Source organism: Epinephelus fuscoguttatus, linkage group LG12, assembly GCF_011397635.1.
Source record: "Epinephelus fuscoguttatus linkage group LG12, E.fuscoguttatus.final_Chr_v1".
In the NCBI taxonomy this organism is placed as follows: Eukaryota; Metazoa; Chordata; class Actinopteri; order Perciformes; family Serranidae; genus Epinephelus; species Epinephelus fuscoguttatus.
In genome coordinates, this window is record NC_064763.1 from 17,879,381 (window position 1) to 17,898,870 (window position 19,490).

A 19,490-nucleotide genomic window follows, 5' to 3' on the forward strand; every position below is an offset into this window, starting at 1 on the left:
CTGGGCTTTTTTGGGGAGGGAGGCTTAAAAACAGGTGCTAAAACAGAGCATGTCATTAGGTATTCCAGCACAGAACGTATGAGGAAAATAAAGCATGTAAACATGTTCTAGTAGAAACCCAAAATGCAAGTACGAACCTAAACATGAGCATGAAAGCTCCCCTTTGAGGAAGCTGTAAATAATTTGTGTGAGACAGTTTTGTCATCTTAGACCAAGGCATGTGGGTGTGGTGTGGTCTCCAGAGCATATTTGATGACTGTGTGCATGACCTCATGACACAACGTCCCATCAACCAGCATGAAGCCTGTAGTGTCGGCTGAGAGCTCAGGTCAGCAGGGATCACCGTCTCAGCTCTGCCTCTGCTACCTATAGCACCGCCATTAATCTCATTTTCTCTGCTGACAAACCCTACAGAGTGTAACCCCATCACACACACACTCTCACATTGTTAGGACCCACAGTGTGCATGTTTAAGGTGGAAATGTAAAAATATCCCACATAATATAAAGAAATGTTAATGTATAAAAAGCTAATTATTCTCACGCATGGGACCACTGAATGGACAGAGCTCAAATTAGTGGCCAACATTTGCAGTGTGCGCCATTTCAGTGTGTGGGGAGAACCAGATTTCTTTGTAGCTTCACAAGCAGACACGGGAGTCCGTATCTAGTGAGTAGTGGTTGCCATGGAAACAGTTAACAATCCAGCTGCCTGCACAGGTGCCCCCACCACTCGCGTGCATGCTCCTATTAAAGCCTTTTTAAGTATTCATCTTTTCATTTATCAGTTTATTACATCAGATGGGAGATGATACGCAGTGGTAATTTAATATGGCTAAATTGGATTAAGCACATTAAATATGCTGACGTGACACTGCTGTTTCACATTTTCATTAAGGAGAATTTGTTTTGGTCGATGGAGATAACCTCGCCAACTTTCTGGAGCAAGTGTAACAAAATCTTGATGTTAAAGTCAGTGTGATAGCCTTGAATTGTTCATGAAAAATGACGTTGTGACATGCATAGGTGTAAGTGTAGGTGTGTTTCAGGGGGACGCAAGAGACACATCCTCCTCAGTATTTCGAAGATGTGCATTTGTCCCCTGCAATAAAAACATGGAAGTAGCAGAGGACTTTTATGTCATTTTCACCATGCATTGATGCAGAAAGTGGCACTGAAAACATTATATTAAACCATGTTTAACCTGTATATTTTCCAAATGTAGTTCAACATATCGTTCAGTTTGTAATGCGTACCAAAGTGAAAGCCTCGTACCAAATAGTTCAATATGCAGTATTGTTATATCTCTTCAGCTTATGTTAGAATACACACTTGGTGAATCAGCACTGAATCTGTATCAGCAGTATGTGCTTTGTAAGCCTGATTGTAATGACAGTATCGGCATTTACAGACCTGCTGCTGAGGAAGTCATCTCGGGGCTAAAGGAAAAGTTAGAATGTTTTGTGCTGCAATAAAAAGTTGGTGAGGAAAAAGACTTTTGACCAAGAAAAATAGCCATTGGTTTGACATTGTGCTCTTTTCTCTGGAGCTTAATAACAAAACTCCTGCTTCTTCTTTCTTTTGTCTCTCTCCAGTATTACTGGCTGTTTGTACTCTCCAGGGGACTGGTGGGTATCGGAGAGTCCAGCTACTCTTCCATCTCTCCCACCATCATAGGAGACCTGTTCACTAATAACAGCCGCACCATGATGCTCTCTGTCTTCTACTTGGCCATCCCCCTGGGAAGGTAAGACCCAGACAGATCCTGCAGTCTTGAAACAGACACCAGCAAAACAACAAGATCTATTTTGGGAGATGTTCATGCAGGCATTTTTGAAACTATAGCTCGGTAATGATATTAAATCTGTTGAACTTTTCATCCAATCAAGCTAGTTGTTAAATCCAAAGGGGAAAAGAATTCAAGGGAATTAGTATTGATCATTTAAATTAGCCAGACTCGCTCCTGTCTCTTTCTTTTTTTCCCAGAGACAGTCACACAAAGAGCTCGAGCCCTCTGCAGAAAGAAAAGCTGAACTTACAATTGTGAAGCTTAAAGCCGGGCAGGAGGCTTTTTTTGGGGGATGTGGCTTGTGGGGGTGTGAGAGTAGGAGGTATTATTAAGCTTGAATCTCCAGGCTTTTCAGTTCATTCAATCAGAAAAAGGGCCATGGGGAGAAAACAAACAAAGCCAAGTAATAAAAGATGAATGTGCCGTTGGATGCGGCGCAGGAGCCACTTGAGGTTTATCGTTATATACAGCGCTTAACAGCATGTGCCTGAGCTGCCGCATGCTGCGCTGTTTTCCAGCTTCTGCGTGCGGAATCACACACAAGGAAATGCTAAGCAAAGGGGGGACGAGCTGCAGTCTGCACGCTGTAAACATTAGAATTTAATGTGTGTATAACATGTCAGTTAAGTTTGACATTGCAGAGCAAACCACATTGATGAATGCCGTTTTAAGTGTACCAATCATGCACATTTTAATGGCAGATTGGAGACAGTCTGACAAATAAGGAAAGGAAAGTCTAAACTGCCCTCTGACTGGCTGTGTTATGAGCTGCCAAAATGTTTGGGTCACAGTAAACTGCCCAGCAACACAGACAATAGAAGGTGAAAGAGAGGGCCTCAGTAAAGTGCAGTCAAACATCCTATCCAGTCTCCCACTTGTTTGTCTTTACTGAGGTTGTTGTGACCGTTTCCAGGAAATGACCTCAGGAATTAGACCGGATTCACAGGAAATAGATTCCCCTACTCTCCTATTTTCCCCCCTATAATTTAAACCCGGCTGCGGAGACATGTTTCTGTGCGACGCCGGTGTTTGATGTGAGCATGTTTTTCATGCTCGAGTTTTATTGTTGGTGTTGAACTTTCCAAACACTCTGTGGGTGGACTCTGATAAGATTAGCTGTTAGTCACTCACTGGAAATATCATATGCTGTCTGAGCCCGTTTATACTGTGGTGTTATTTTTGGAGAACTAATCATGGAAGCACAAACGTAGACTGTTTCCCCCTTTGTTCTGAGTACGTAGAGGTGTGAGTATGTGTGTGTGTGTGTGTGTGTGGAAACCCAGTTAAACAAGTTTCGGACCTTTGGCAGCCAGTGCTGATAAGCATCCACTGTAAAGTCATCGGCTCCATTTGATCATTATTCTATTGCTGTTCTAATGGAAAACAGAGGCTCCACACATGCAAACAAACAGGTTCTCTGACAAAACAGGAAGTCTGATTGACAATTACTGATGAAGACTATTGAAGAGGCTTAAAAACTGCAGGAAGAATCAAGAGATGGATGACAAATTAAAGAGAAACGTAAAACATAGCATGTCTTACAAAATTATTGGGTGATCTCTGAACTCTTCGGCTATCGGTCTGACGATGATATAGTCTCTGGGGACAACAGCCAGTTTTTCAGGGATTCCAGTGTAGCCAGAGGATATTCAGCCAAGACTTCCTCTTCTGTGAGGGTTCTTCTTGAGACAGGTCCAGACAACCTTTCAGCTTATCTCTATAAACAAATATCTGCAAGTGAAGGCAGCCAAATTCGAAAAAATCGAATAAAAGGCTAAATTTGCATTGGACAATATGGATTCAGAGATTGCATCTGCGCCAGTTTTGCTCTCCACGCAGACTGTTAACCTGCAGGCAGCAAAAGCCAGCTAAAATGTGACTGCCTTCAATTATCTTGTCCTGTTGCCTACAGATTCTGCACACATCTGTAAATATCTGTTTTTAGTGAGCAGGTCTTGGGCCACCTTCAGCATCTTAGATAAAATCAACATTTTTTCAAAAGATACCCCCTTATTTGGTGTTTTGATGATGATGGCGGAGAGCGCTGTCACTCAGAATTGGTCATCGCACATAAATCTCCCATTGCTGTTCAGTTGGGTTGATCAGGTGACTGTTAAAGCCATAACATTATGTTTACACCACTTTCAAACCAGTCCGTGATCCCTTATGTCCTGTATGGAAGCATCTGGAGGATAAATTAGAGCTGTTCTCAAGAATTTTGGGGGGGTTGCAACTAATGATCAGATCTTGAGTAACCGGGTCATGATTTCTGGAGAGAGACATTCCTGTTGATTTTTAAATGTATTTTTTGACACTTTGAGCACCGTAAGCCAAGTACCACCTAGTTCTAATGTATTGGAGAGAAGGCAGACATCTCTACGGCCGATATTTCCTACACTCGGAAATTCACTCCAGAACAATCTAGACTGATAAATAGCACTAGGGGTAAGAGGAAAAATATGTGCTCTTGATTTTGGGGGAACTGTCCCTTTAATGGATGGATGGTTTGGGCTATCAAATGGCAAACATTATAAAAGACAGTTGTCATTAAACTGTCTTTTGTCTGACCAACAGAAACTTAAAATCAAAAAATCTTCAATTTATTATCACATAAGACAAAGAAAAGTGGCAAATCAAAACTGAGAAGCTGGAAACATTGAAAATAAGTCAGGTCATAGTGATCACTAGTAAATATCAAAGACTAATCAGCTCTTTATTTACCGTGTTGAAGATAATGCTCACATACTTACCTATCAGTCCTCTGCAGCTCATACCATCAGCTTTATTTGAATCCTCTTTGTCCTTTAAGTGCTGATGCTATCTAGCCGCAGAGGCTTATCACAGCATAAGGGCCCCTTTATCTGATCTGATGTGATCTAGCAACATTTCCCTCAAAGCATTCCACTGTTATGTCCTTTTATGAAACACAAAACAGTCTTCAGCTCAAGTAAAACGCGATGAAATTCAATTACACCGTGACAACACACTGCCGTTGGCCCTCAGACAACCGTGTTAGTGCTGCGCTCTGTCTGCTCGTGGGCGGTAACTTTGCACCTGCAGTTTGTGGCCATGTGCACAAATCACACTTCCACAAATAGACCAACTGGCCAAGTTGCTACCAGTGCTTTGATCAGTTACACTGTCAAAAGCACTCCATGTCAAGTGCCCAAACACTTGACGCAGCAGACAAACAGGATGTTGTAGTGTAGGTGTATGGACTCAGGACACTGACTCATATACTTAATATATATCATGCACTGATAGACCTCAGTGGAGCGGATACAGAGTAATGCATGTGATGTTTTGTGTTTGTCTGTCTCCTCTGCAGTGGGTTGGGTTACATCCTGGGCTCCAGCGCCAAGGTGGCTGCAGGGGACTGGCACTGGGCACTGAGGGTAAGAGCATCATCATCCTCCAATATTGCACACAAATATGCACACAATGACAGATGAACAGCCCCTCCTACAGGGCCTGGTGATGTCTTAGATCCAGGGTCAGAGGGGTTGTTGGTGGCAGGAGCACCGGGGGAACACAGGCCCTGACAATGTAGGGAAGTGACAGAGCTGAGAGAGCTAAAGGCGGAACAACTCTCACATACATCCACATCAACTCAGCCTGCAGCCTCCTACAGAATGCTAAAAATGTTCCTAAAAATTTTAACATCCAACTCACTCTTCAAATACGTGTTAAAGCTAAAAGGCTGTGTGTGGTAGTGGTTCAGTTCTGATGGCTGCAGCAGGGAAAGTGGATTTTTATTAAAGATCAAGGCTCGCTGTTTCTTTCTCAGCTGCTGTAAACACATTTATCTTTCATTACACTTTGCCCACGGAGGTCGTCTCCAGTGAAGCAGGATCAATGTGTGCCTCAGTGAAATAACAAGGTGTCAGAGCTTCCTCAACCTGTGTGTGGTGTCTTTTTCAGTGCAGGGACTTAATGACACATAGCATCAAGGCTCATTTTTGGCCCTTCTCAGGACGTAGTACTCAGTGCATGTTCCCAGCCTGTGCTCATCCACAGGCCATCGAATACAGAGGCTTTGTCACGCCCCTCAATATGTGATATTAACGCCAAGGGCCCACTTTGGCATCTTTATGAGCTACATCAGACTTTCAACTAACTCCAATATGAACCCATCAGCAGCAATACTTGACACTGAGAGCAACGGATGTAGTAAAAGGAGCAAAATGGTCCACATAGCGTGGGAGGGAGGGGAGGTGCATGGGTCAAACAGAAAAGACTTTTACCCAGGAGACTGCAGTTTGTGTCCTGCGTCAAACCAAAAGTGACCATTGTTTTAAAGGTCCAGTGTGTAGAATTTAGGGGGATATATTAGCAGAAATGGAATATAATATAATAAGTATGTCTTCTCTAGTGTATAATCACCTAAAAATATTAATCCCGGTGTTTTCGTTAACTTAGAATGAGCCGTTTATATGTATAGGAAGCAGGTCCTCATCTACAGAGATTGCCATGTTGCACCGCCATGTTTCTACAGTAGCCCAGAATGAACAAACCACATACTGGCTCTAGATAGGGCCATTTGCATTTTTGCATCAGCCACTGTTGTTAGTAGCCCCTTCCCCATGAGCAGCATCAGAAAAATACTGTTTTGTTTTTTTTCAGTGTTTAAAGCAGTTTCAGTCAGTTTGTTCTGGGGATGGAAGAGACTTCTGCAGATAACATGGCTCCCAGTAAAACCTTGTGAATGTTATCAGAGAAAATAGGTGAGCACAGATGTGTTTCAGCTGTGCTGCACATAGAGATGCTCAACAGTGCTCTATGTGATGCTATAATATTCCTAAGGGCGTGACAAAGTGTCGGTATTTGATGACCTGGGAATGAGAACAGGTTTATGTTTCAGGTACTTTCAGGGCTGCTGGCTGTGCTGTTGATTGTGATTGGTCAACCAAAGTGTGTCATTACAACAGAAAATATAGGTGCAGCCACAAGAGCAATAACCATCAGTTTACTATGGCATCCGCAGCAGCAATAATGTCTTTTTATGAACAGTTGAGAGCAATTGAAAGTGGAAGCAAAAATCACCTGTAAGAAATGTGTGCCAGCGAAGGCAGTAAGCCTCTGTGTGAAGCAGTTTGACCCAGCACTAAGATTTGTTGTTACTACGTACAGGCTCACAAAATGCCCTGAAGGCTCCAAAAGCATTAAGCTGGATCCCTTTTAATTAAAGGCTGATTTCAGCTCTCTAGAGAAATTTATCTGTAGAATTTTGCTGAGATGTCCCACTGTGATAGGGCAAAAAAATCCTTACTGTTACTGTTTTGCAGTAGAACACTTAGAGCGTACTTAGGAGCAGACACAGGTGTTAAATAAGGAGCATAAATCACTGTTGTCATAGCACTTTTTTTACTGGGACTCCAATGAGTACTTGAGACAAAACATTTAGCAGTCAACAGCTCTGTAAGGCATACCAGCAGTAATGAAGAGGACCAATGAAAGGTCTAACAGGACTCCCCAGGAGCTGCTGACTTCAGGGTCAGCTTTTAAAACGCTTGAAACAAATTATGACTCTTCTTATGAACCAGCCGACATTTTAAAGGAAGACATTAAACATCCTCACAGCATGTTGTGGTGGAAGAGATTCCTGGATGTGACAGTTCGCTCGGGTTTGAGGAAACAGGACGTCGATTTTTTTCTTGTCTTGGTGGAGCATTAAAAAACACACAAAGAGCAGGGCAGTTTGTTCCACAGCAGCCACAATGACATTCCAATAAAACAATCTCAAAGCCAATTAATCAGCAGTGTGGCATGCGGAGGAAAACAAATACCAAGACATGAAAAGGGTTCAGTGCAGCCGTATCCTGCTTTAAGGAAAAAAACATCTCGGCGCTTCCGTTTGTTTTCGCCAAACGTGTTCCAGCTACCGTCCTTGTTTAGCAAAAATGTGGATGATAAAAAGGAATGGGGCGGATGCATAGAAATGAGGAGCAGGAGAGGGCAGGAGCTAATTTGTTTGATTGCAAACCATCCATATAGGAAGTGTCTAATGTGCCCTGTGGGAGTCAAGGTCAAAGGTCAGAGACTCCTGGTGTCTTGCTGAATAATGATGAGTGCAGAACAGAGCAAATATTTATTTTCTTCAAGATGAGATATTTTCCATTAAGCCGCCTCTTGCTGAAAGCACATGATAAGATTCTGATGTAGATGTCGAGCCAATTAAGTTGCTCCACACAAGCAGAGGGAGATTGGAGAGAAGACACAATATGGGAGAGAAAATTATGAGTGTTGGTGTAATCCTCACACCTTCGAGACCACTGCGTTGAGCCGCATTATCAGCCGCATTATGAGCCACATCAGACTCAAAATTACTCCTCCATGAAAAACTTGCACACACACACACATACATTTCACAGCACATAAATGGCTTTATAAGCTACAAAATAAAATATGATGAATTTCCCCTGACAGCTGAAATTGGTTTTGCTTTTGTGAGTAATTTGTATTAGTCGAACAAATCCTCTCCCACACATCCCATCCTGCCTTTTGTCTTTGTCTCCCTAAACACAGACGCACACATGCACAAACCTGCTACCTCATAGCCCATAAAAGATGATAGTGAACATAATAGGAGAGGTTTTTTACCTTGGTGCAGCGCTCACAAAGCAGCTCTCAAAAGCTCACATAAACACACACACACACACAGTGGCAACAGAGTAAGCAGAGGGAATGTTTTTACCTCCAGAGGGCTTGTATAGGATGTCAGGCGTATCGGCAAACACAGCAGCCATCCTTTCAGATTGTAAACACACTGTTCTTTGTCCTGCATCTCATGTCCACCGCCCCTCCCACTATGAATATCACGTCAGTGTGATGTGTTAACTCGTGGGTCTTTCTTGCCCTGGTAGGTGTCTCCAGTTTTAGGGATCACCGCTGGAACTCTCATCCTGCTCTTTGTGCCAGAGCCAAAGAGAGGCAGCGCTGACCAGATGGGACGCATCAAGACCCGCACGTCCTGGCTCTGTGACATGAAGGCACTCGCCAAGAAGTAAGGCATCCCATCCGCTTCAGGGAAAACACCAGGTTTTGGGGGGATTTACCCGTTACCTGTGCAGTGATGAGGCCCCAAAATCATCCATTTTTTCCCACAAGAGCCATGCATGCTAACAATTAAGACTACACTTGTTGAATGATAGGGGATGAGCATGGTATTTTGGATCTTTTGCCAGTTTGGACACAAATAAAGCTGCAGCGATTTGCAAATTAAGCAATTAGTTGATCAACGTCAAATGAATCAACTATTTCAGTAAGGTGCTTCAGACAGTTTTCTACTTGGGTATTTTTTAGTTACCCAAGTTTCTTTTCCCAGTCGCTTTCAGCCCCCAAACTTGGGTGTTTTTAGGGACTCCTGGCTGTTTTTCCTGCTGCTTTTTAGCGCCCAGATGTGGGTGTTTTTTAGCGACCCATTTCTGCCTTTCCATAGGGTATTGTGCCCCAAAAAACGGGTATTTTAAGCCAAAACATGAACTTCTCCACACCATAATGAAGCAGTTTTTGTGCCGAAACCTGTTGTGAAACATGAAATTCATAATAACATGCAAATGTATCTTATCCGTGTTTTTCAAAAACATACAACACCAATTTTTTTTCTCGAAAAAATAGTTGGCAGATTGATAGATAAAACTAAAATAACAATAATATAAAAGTTATCCTAGAGCCCTAGAGTCAAACACACACTTATTTGTACACATTCACCCATGGGTAGCCTATAGTAGCCATTAGAGGCATGGAAATGTCAACACAAGACACAGTGAACCAGTATCATTCACGCACCACCACTCTGCAATACTGCGGAACTGTGAAGGGAGCTATGCACCCATGACACTGTGGGCCCTTGTTATTATGTGACCTGTGGGCTACATTTCTTTAAAAAATGTTATACACTCTCTACAGCTACTGTGATACAGCCATGCAGGTTTATGGGAACTATTTTAGGAGAGCAACCACATATTCATCACCTGCACAGTGTGACTTTTAGTTGTACGCATTCACGACCAATGGAACGTGTTGAAGTGTTATTTTTGTTTCCTTCATAAAACTGTCAACTGCATGTCATTTCAGTTTGCTTACCATTTAACACAAGAGCTGCAATAAATTCTCATTTTCTCACCTTTGAGGCAACACTAATCCTCCTAAACTCCTGTCATTTTCCTTTATTATCTGATTACCAAAAGAGACCAAGCAAGATGTTTGAGATTGTGTAACAGAAACAGCAGCTTGTTTATTTTTGCCTTTTGTAAGCCAAGATAATCACCTGTTTGAATGTGTGTTTGTGCGTGTCTTTCTTTGTTCGGCTAGTCGGAGCTATGTGTTCTCCTCCCTGGCGTCCGCGGCAGTGTCTTTTGCCACAGGTGCATTTGGTATGTGGATCCCTCTGTATCTGTTCAGAGCCCAGGTGGTGCAGAAGACGGCGGAGCCCTGCACAAATGGGATCTGCAGCAGCACAGACAGGTAAGAGGTTAATGACTAAACGTAGAGTGCAGGCTTTGAAGTCACTGGTGTAATCTGAAACGTTGTAAAAGGTAAAGATACCAGCAATCTTTGTGTTCAAAGCTGGATGAACTGGACTGAACTGCTATAGCTTTAGTAGTTCAGTCCAGTTCATCTGTTTATATCAGAAGTATTTCAGTGTATAATAACCAATACTATTTATAAATGTAAACCTTTATTTATTTATTGCACAGACTAAAAACTTGCATGATATATATTTATAACAACACCCTTGTCTCTGCTTTCCTGTGTAGCCTAATCTTCGGGGCGATCACCTGTGTGACGGGTCTGTTAGGCGTGGTCATCGGGGCGGCCACCACACGCCTGTGCCGCCAGAAGACAGAGCGAGCCGACCCGCTTGTGTGCGCTGTCAGCATGCTGGGCTCAGCCATCTTCATCTGCCTCATCTTTGTGGTGGCCAAGAAGAGCATCATAGGAGCTTATGTAAGGCCCAGTCCTATTTCTTATTTTTACCCCTACCCCTTGTTCTTGAGTTCACATTGTGTGGACTCACCACTCAACATCACAGCGTAAAATCAACCAAATATCAATGTGTAAAGATATTGGTGACCAGCCGGGAACACCTCGCCCTACTCCTCTATCCCAACAAGAATCGAGACACTCTAACTGTGACATGAACCTGCAAAACAGAGGTGTAAAGGCTAATTCGAAGGGGCAAAGGGTGTATTGGCAATGGGCCTAAGAGTCACTTCCTGTAACTGTTTCTAAGAATCAACAGTGTCCTCAGTGAAAAATGTCCCTCTGACTAAGAGCAATTACTATGTTAATTATGGATTAGCCTCAGGGGCTGAGAATTAAAGGAGAAAGTCTGGTAACCAATCTAACAAGAGAAGGCTTATCGGGTGGGGTTAATGTTTGAATCAGGGATAAAGCAGTGGCAGGACACCTTGCTTGACGCCAGTTCCTTTCAGGCCCAGAGGCAGTGAGTGGGTGTAGCTCCTCATAATGAATAGCCTTAATTGCAAGTTAGATTGAAATGGCCTCAGGAGGTGCTGCAGGTGGCTGAGGCTCATACCTCATCTGGCCAAAAGTTAAAAGTCTCAGGCGAATGCCCAGAAAGCTTGTGTGTCTAATTGCCTTGAGAAGCAGGAAAGGGTGCAACTTAACAATCCTTGCCCTGAAACAATGCACTCTGGGCTGTCGGACTCACCAAGCACAAATTTCTCACTCTTATCAGAGACAAAGGAATAGGAACTGACTCTCAGCAACTTGGGCGGTAATAATGCTGGAAGGCTGGAAAAGATAGGAAATATTTCCCATGCGTGTAAAGGAACATAACAAACAGCCTGCCATATCATAAATATGTGACCTTGGCTGACCTTGGCATGTTTGACCACTGACTTATTTAATGTATATGTGAGGTGTGTTGTTTTTATGTTCAGGGTGATAAGCCACTGCGATAACACGCCCTGTCAATCAACAAAGAATGGAAATATTAAACAATAACCTTCATTAAATGCTCCATGATCCATATACTGAGTAGAGTATTTTCAACAACGGCTAAACAAAGGAGTTACTAAATGATACATAATTACTCGCTCAAGTGGTGATTTTGACTTAATGAATGAATAAACTCCCATGAGGTCGAAGGCACACAGTTATTAGGTGTATCACAGAGGCAAGACTCAGTCAATTAGACCTGAGGTGTCCATATTAATTACATGATTACAGATCTGTCCAACTCAATTTTAGACAAAAGCCTGTGTGACAGAAAGGGCTTTTACCCATGCACTCAAGTGACACCAGTTTTCGAGGTGCATGATGCACTCAAATATTTCATTATCTCAACAAAGAAGAATAAATTCTGAAAACATACAACATCAATAATAGTTCCTTTTAACAAAAATGTTGCTAAACAGTAGCCAAAAGCAGTTCTTTGGCTCATAATCAGTAGGGAACCTGTTTTGGCGCTGGATGGCACCCACTGTAAAATAGTGAATACAACACAGTCCTGTTTGGACAGCACTGGTTTAACTGTGCACCCATGGAATCAGTAACGTTACATGCTTATGAAGTGCATCCACTGTCACTAAAGCACTAGCATTAGGGCATTATGTATGCCCACACTGATATCTAATGTTTGCAACATTTGAATACAGAAATCAACGCCGTGCTAGGCTAACAAACCTTAAACGTGTTAGACATTTAAATTAAAGAAACAATTAGCATACCTTGGAATGAAACGTTCAGCAGCTTGATGTCAGGCTGTAAAACTAAGGTGACTGCGACATCATCAGAGGTGCCATATAGCAATATAGTGTTTTTAAATTTTGGAGCCAGGGGCCCTTGAATATAAAAAAATATGAACAATTTTTAATAATTTATCTCTGGAAATAAACTTTTAGTAGACTGTTGTGGTGTTTTTATTTTTATTCTGTCTGCAGTAAACTAAACTAAACTGAAGAACCAGAGGAGGACCTCTAAAGAACAATACAGGGGCTTAAAAGGTTCTGTACTGGATCTTCAGCTTACATTAGATTAGTTGACTAGGGAAAGAACTAGTAGAGAACCTCTGAAGAACAAACGTATCCTCATATTACGCTTTGTATGATATCTAAAAAAATTAGCATTCAACGAATGGCATCATGATGTTACGTACTTTACGTAAAGTTAAGTAGGTTAGGTTTACGAAAATAAACTAGGTTGGATGTTGTAACGTCACATCCTCAACGTAAATTGTTTCCTACATACCTTAAAATAATACAAAGTTCACTTGTTGTCACACAGGACACAAACGCCGGTCTCTCAGGGGAAAGTCCTGTAATTGTTGGGCCCCCCACCCCCCCCCCCCCCCCCCCCAACGTACCTCATCAGTGCACTAGTCACATGATCGCAGCCTTCCTAATTAAATGGGTTATATGCAAATTCCGATGCATTACTTTCCATAAGTATACATACAAAGAGTGCATGCACCTCAACCCATGCCAAAGAACTGCTGAGGAACCAGTTTTTCTGTGCAAGTATTACAGACCTTAACTTTCAACATGTGACTTCACTTTTTCACAGACTACTCTACTGTACTATATTAAATCATCGTACAGTACAGCAGCAGTTGTTAATGATCAGCTCAGGTTTCACGGCCAAGTGCTGACAGATGTGTCATATTATAAGGCGTGACGTGGCCATAACGATTGACCTCTCGCAGCTGTTGTCTCGTCAACACGCAGCTAATCTGAGGAAAGGCCGGGCTTCTCTCTCCTGAGAGGCAACATGTCGGTCACGGTGTCTGGTTCGCAGCTCTCAGAACAGACTTGTCTACATCTCCTCCGTCAGACTCCTTCTGTAGCTCTCTGTACTGCACTGTAGGTCTGGCACACCGGCAGAAGGGTTATTCCCCAGCAGGAAACACACATCAAGGGGCCGTGTTAAAGTGTGCCAGACGAAACCAGCCAATACAGACACGAGATTCCACTGCAACGAAATCCTTCTGGGTCTGTTTTTAAGAAAGTGGCCAAATAGTAACACCAGCTGGTACCAACCCGTGTACATACAGCAGCCCACATGCACATATAGTAAACTGTATGACAGGTCAGCTATGTTATTTATGTTTTCTGTTCCACCCATTCAAACATAATTTCAAATCTCGCAGCTGGATCTAAACATAGAAAGTGTTAAAATGTTTCCACATTGAATACACGGCTTTGACAAGAATAAACAACCCTTATCATGCTGTGTTGTTTTTCAGCTCGTAGGCTAAATACTCAGCTCAATGGGACCAAAATGAAGGCCTTCATCTCCACGTATAATTGGGCCACGGCATAATAACATGTTTTTAAACCACAGCAACCAAGGCACTTTTATTCAGCAGTAGATTCCCACACACACAGTAGCAATATCTGCAAACCTCCTCTTTTGGCTTCATGTCTGGTTACCAGTCCTTTGTGTAGTGGAAATGGGCTGATCTTAATTAGCACCACTAAATGGACGTTGTTTTTTTTTTCTGCTTTATTTAGGTTTGCATCTTTATTGGAGAGACACTGCTTTTCCTGAACTGGGCCATAACAGCAGACATTTTAATGGTAAGTACTGAGAACCTATACTTATCCACTGGGTCACTGGAAATTCCTGCAACAAACTGTGCCCACTCAATTAGACACAGTTTTGTGAAATGTGTGAGTGGACAACAGTTTGGGTGTAGCTGATAATTACTGTTTCTACCAAGGCTACATCCACCGTAACAAATTTTCATTTTAAAACGCATAACTATTGCTACGTTTACACCTAGTGTCCACACTACTCCAGCATTTTGGAACCCCTTAAACGAAGACCTTTCAAAACCCTGCTGACTTTGTTTCAGATTGAAAACTCACCTTGTGTCGGCCAAAAAGTTGTACCCGAACACACCACAAAGACTACAGTGATCAGCCAACTAGCATGTACTTTCTGCGCTTGTGTGAGAGGTAGTAACTCTCCATACCAGCCAGCAGTGGTAGTCTGTCTTCGTCATTTGAAAAGAGAAACTGAAATACCGATAGGACGGATTCAAGACGCTAGTTAGCCAGTTAGCACATTAACAACAACCCGATATTGAACAAGAACAAATTAAATTTACCATGAGCTAGCAAACAGTAACACAACAATTTCAAACAGTAATTACAAACACGCCCTCTTGACTTTAGGTGGTTGTTGGCTTAACTGCCAATCACAATGATTTCATTCACCGACCGGCTCTGCCGCCAATGTTGATTCAACATGCTGACGAGGACCAACAGTGCGGGACACACCACAAAAACTAGGGAGGCAGATGCTCACTGATGGCACCACGCTAACCATTGGTCAACCGTCAGCCTGGTGTGTTAGGGCCCTTAGTCTGGAAATGCGGAAATTGAGACTTCTTAAACAATGAGGCAGACACCCATGTTCATCCATGCTTCCTGAACGGGTATTACCAGTCATGACATGTCAAGCCAAAACATTATAGCTAGGTCTACATAACTTTTGTGATTTTATCTTTTCTATTGCTACTGCTTCCTTTGGCAATGGATAATTATGTCTGTACCGCTCTGATACCTCGCCATATTTGCCTGTTCTGTTCTGTTACTTTCAGCTAACTAGGTTGTCATCAAGCCAAGCAAAGAAATCTCTGGTTTTTCTTTTCACCATCTGCTTAGTATTTTCTGTAACTAAGCCAGTTTTCAGGCATGTCAGTATGCATGGAGATAAGTTCTGAAACTGCTAAGTATCCCAGGGTGGATGTAGCCCAAGATTCATACACTGCTCGTGGAAACAAATGGAGGGGAGCCCTTTCTCTGATGTATGTTTTGGCGTCTAAAAGTGAAAAGTGAGCCAAATTAAGTTAGACTTTGGGTAAGGTGGGTGCACCGACCAGTGCCTTAATTTATAATCAGGTTGGAGACTGTGGTGAGTATGTAGAGACAGAGATAGGACATTTTAACTGTGACTGACAGGTCTGCCTGGGGTGTTCTGACCCAACGAGGTGGTCCCTGCGTGCATAATTGAAGACTGCAAGAGTTGTTTTAACACAGCTGAGTGAGTCTCCCTACCTCTGTCACTTCATCACCTCAAATCATCTCATATATTTTTCACCCTCTTCTTTCTTTCTCTCTTCGCAGTTTGTCGTTATCCCCACGAGGAGAGCAACAGCGGTCGCCTTTCAGAGCTTCACCTCTCATCTCCTGGGTGACGCAGGAAGTCCGTACCTGATAGGCCTGGTAAGACTCCAAAGAAAAACGATGTGTGAACAGAGGATGTATTTAAGAATTACCCTATGTCGTAAATCCCAGCACATCTTTAGTGAGCACCACATTCATACACGCCATTAGATACCAGTTTAGCTCTTGCTTTAAGTGGGCCAGTGCAAAGTGAGGTACAAGAGGAGCTTTTAGCACACGTCTCAGGAGGGCTGGTGAACGGAGTTGTGATTTCACCACTGCTCTTCAGGCTGTCAGTGGCGTTTTCTAGTAAAGCTGGTGGTTCCCAGGAGGGGCCGGTGTTACTGTATGTGATTGGTCAGGAGATGAGAGAGTGGTTCTTACTGGGAAGCGAGGCCTCTCAAGGTCACTCAACCCCCATCAGCCCCCCCGCACCATCCAAACTGCATGCATACATCCAGGAGGCCGGAATACAAGAGCTGCTTGCTATTCAATGAAGTGTAAAACAGGATCCACCACAGACTGTCAAGCAGCATTCTTCTCATTCCCAGCAGAGTTAAATAGTAACTCCACTGAGGTACACATTCTGTAAGCCTAAATTAAGCATACAGGTATGGGCGCTTTTGCATTGACAACACACAAAAACATGCTGCAGTGACATCACAGCTATACTGCACATCATAATCTTCACATCACATCCTAATGTTTAATTTCTAATATCAGTGCTTATGATGCACTTTGGTGCCGGTAAATTGCTGGAGAAAGAATAGACTGCCTTAGTGTCATGTGTTTACATTTTGTTTTATTGTTGTGCCTCTGGCTCACAGCCTAGGTCATGTTCACAAAGGCAAAGTGGAAGTCTTTGATTAGTGAATCAAACTGATCCTCGAGATCCTCCGCCAGGGCCTGACAGGCTGGCAGCAGACGCAGCTGTCTGTCGGGATGCATTCAAAGTGTCCTGTTATTCTTTTCTTCCTAAAATGGAAATGTTGAACTATTGTCGCAGCCAGATAAAAGGAGCAGTAAGTTATCTCCGAGTACTGACAAGCTCTTCAAAAGACTAAACAAAAGTGGCATTTATGGAAAAAAAAAAAAAAAAAATCCAAATTCCGGGAAGCAGAATTTGGCTCAAAGACTTGCGCTGTATTGTTTCTGCACATCAAATATAACAAATATAACCCAGCGTCATCTTGTATTCTACAAACCTCCCTCTGAAACATTAAGAGATGCAGCACTTTGAAATACAGTGTGACTCAGTCTAATTCAGTTCAGTTCTTCTGATGTAAATATTGCAACCAGCCAATTCTGCCCCGCAGGCTTGTTGTTCAAAATTTACCATATACAGACCACCACACATTATCAGTTAGTTAGGCAAGTTCACTTTACATGATGCAGGACTATCAAACAGTATGTAGACATGCACCAGGCAGGAGCTATGCAGGCGGAACTAATGTGTTGTCATAAATAGATGGTAAATAAGCAAACAAGTAGTTACCTAACAGCAGACATTTCCTGCGAGGCAGCAGACATGGTCACATTAAGGATGTGTGAAGTCGATAGCGAGGGCTGCTGCTCTCAGGAGTGGTGAAAAGTTGAATAAGGACACTTTTTACTAAAATCTGACATTTCACAGATTCAGCAATTAAACAGATTAATGATTAGTTAATGATAAAAATAACCATTAGTTCCACCTTCAGTTTCAACCTCACACCATGATATGTGGAAAAGGGAGACTACCTATATGATTGCCTTTCTCTGTCAGAATAATAACACCCACACACACACATACACACACTGACATGGCCCCACTGTCAGCCAGTCACTCCAGATCTCCATCCAGCCTCCGGGGTCACGACTCTCCTCTGACTGACATACCGAATGTCCGGGGGTTTCTCACCCCTCCACAAACCCCCAACCAACGAGGCTCAGAAAGCTCCAAGTGCGTCACCACTCACTGCCTCAGTTCCTGAACTGAGGTTTAGCACGCGAGTGTGATGGACGTGTCGTGACGCACACAGATATACAGTCACCCATGCAGACTGGCACAAATCCTGTGAGTGAGCAAAGTGGAGAATCTCAAGAAAAACAGACGAGTGGTTATTGCTAAGCAACCACAGGAGAAAGTGAGCGAGTGAGTCAGTGCATTTGGTTCACAACTGGGTTTTGACATGTGTGCCAAACAGACCTGAGGATGATGTGCTCATCCCTGCAAACCAATGTGGTGCTCCCAGTGCACCATAGTTGCTTTTTGTGGGAACGCCTGCAGATATTGGTGCCTGGATGCCACATAACTGCCACTTCCTGTTGTGTCAAAAAGTGCATCTGAAATTCTCTTGAGCTTGAGCCGAGATCCTCCTCCATCAGCACGTAGACCAAAGCAGTTGTCACATAAGAATCCCCCGAGAACCGCTTAATGGACTCCTCCTATACTGTATGAGTAGGACATGGCCGCAGGCAGAGTGGGTGGCAGGGGAACGCCAGGAACAATCTCTCAGCAATCTCCCAAGAAATTGCCTTCTAGCTTGATAATTAGACATGCAGCAGTTCACCATGTATTTTTAGCTAAGCCGCGCTGTGCAGGCAATTTACTGTACCTGATGAAATAGCTCTGCACTGGCCACACACACAGCTGCTGGACCTACACCAGACTTTGTCACACACGTGTATTTTATTAATTTCCTTCCACCGTCCTCTCTTTTTCACAAATTGATCCTTACTAGGGATGCACTTTTAGTTAATTTTGTTTTCAATAGCCTGACACCCAGTTAATTTGAAAAAAACAGATGTGAATACAAGAGGCCTTTCCTTTTTGTCTGAGCTTTAGCGTCACATTTCAATGTGCTATCCATTTAGAGGTGGTGAAACTTTAATGTTTTGTGATGTAAATGTCCTGCCTTTTATTTTATTTTTTGTTGGCTTTGCTGACAGACCAGTGGCTAGCTGCTTTAACGTGGTGCCTACTGCCCAACATCAGGTCTCCACTAGTTAACCTTGGCCGCTTTGCACTGTGCACCACCCGGGTTGGGTGGGAGCTATAGCGGCACCACTCATTCTGCGATTACCGCTGGTAACGCCATCCTGGTGGAGGTATAGCGTTGCTGCAGAAACCTTCTGGTGTCCCCCCGGATAGCCCCTGTGAGTAAGGAGCTTCATTTTGAGCCACAAAACCTCTTTAGCACTGTTGTGTTAGCACCACTAGCCGTGCTAGTCTGGGTTGCCACTGGGGGCTTGGCTACCATGTTTCCGCAACAACGCTGTGGGGTCAAGATGCCACTATTAGCAGCAATGAAGTGCACCTCAAGCTAGCTGGCAACAGAAGTTTAGAGCACAGTGCAGTAAACTGAAGAGTAGCAAATTAAACTTTAACTAAATTTAACTAAAGACTGACATGCATAACTGGCATAGACTGTAAAAAAATTGACGTAGCCACCATAACGTCACCCATTGGTTTGTGGACTCCTGTTTTGAAGCCTGGAGTACAGCATTGCCCATATTTTGGTGAGAAGGTGGTGCTATGGAGGAGTGAGGGATCTGACTGAGAAGCCGAGGATGCTATAGGCAGAC

The 19,490-nt window shown here is 43.1% G+C and overlaps 1 protein-coding gene across 2 annotated transcripts in view; it reads left to right on the top strand.

Moving 5' to 3' along the window:
* The window catches only part of spns2 (spinster homolog 2 (Drosophila)), a 97,602-nt gene that overhangs the window by 56,132 nt on the left and 21,980 nt on the right, over window positions 1-19,490 (top strand). For both annotated transcript variants that reach the window (XM_049591879.1, XM_049591880.1), the window contains exons 4-10: window positions 1,595-1,746; window positions 5,117-5,183; window positions 8,652-8,791; window positions 10,102-10,254; window positions 10,548-10,737; window positions 14,268-14,333; window positions 15,888-15,986. In XM_049591879.1, coding sequence (XP_049447836.1) covers window positions 1,595-1,746; window positions 5,117-5,183; window positions 8,652-8,791; window positions 10,102-10,254; window positions 10,548-10,737; window positions 14,268-14,333; window positions 15,888-15,986 — 867 coding nt within the window. The remainder of the gene's footprint in view (window positions 1-1,594; window positions 1,747-5,116; window positions 5,184-8,651; window positions 8,792-10,101; window positions 10,255-10,547; window positions 10,738-14,267; window positions 14,334-15,887; window positions 15,987-19,490) is intronic.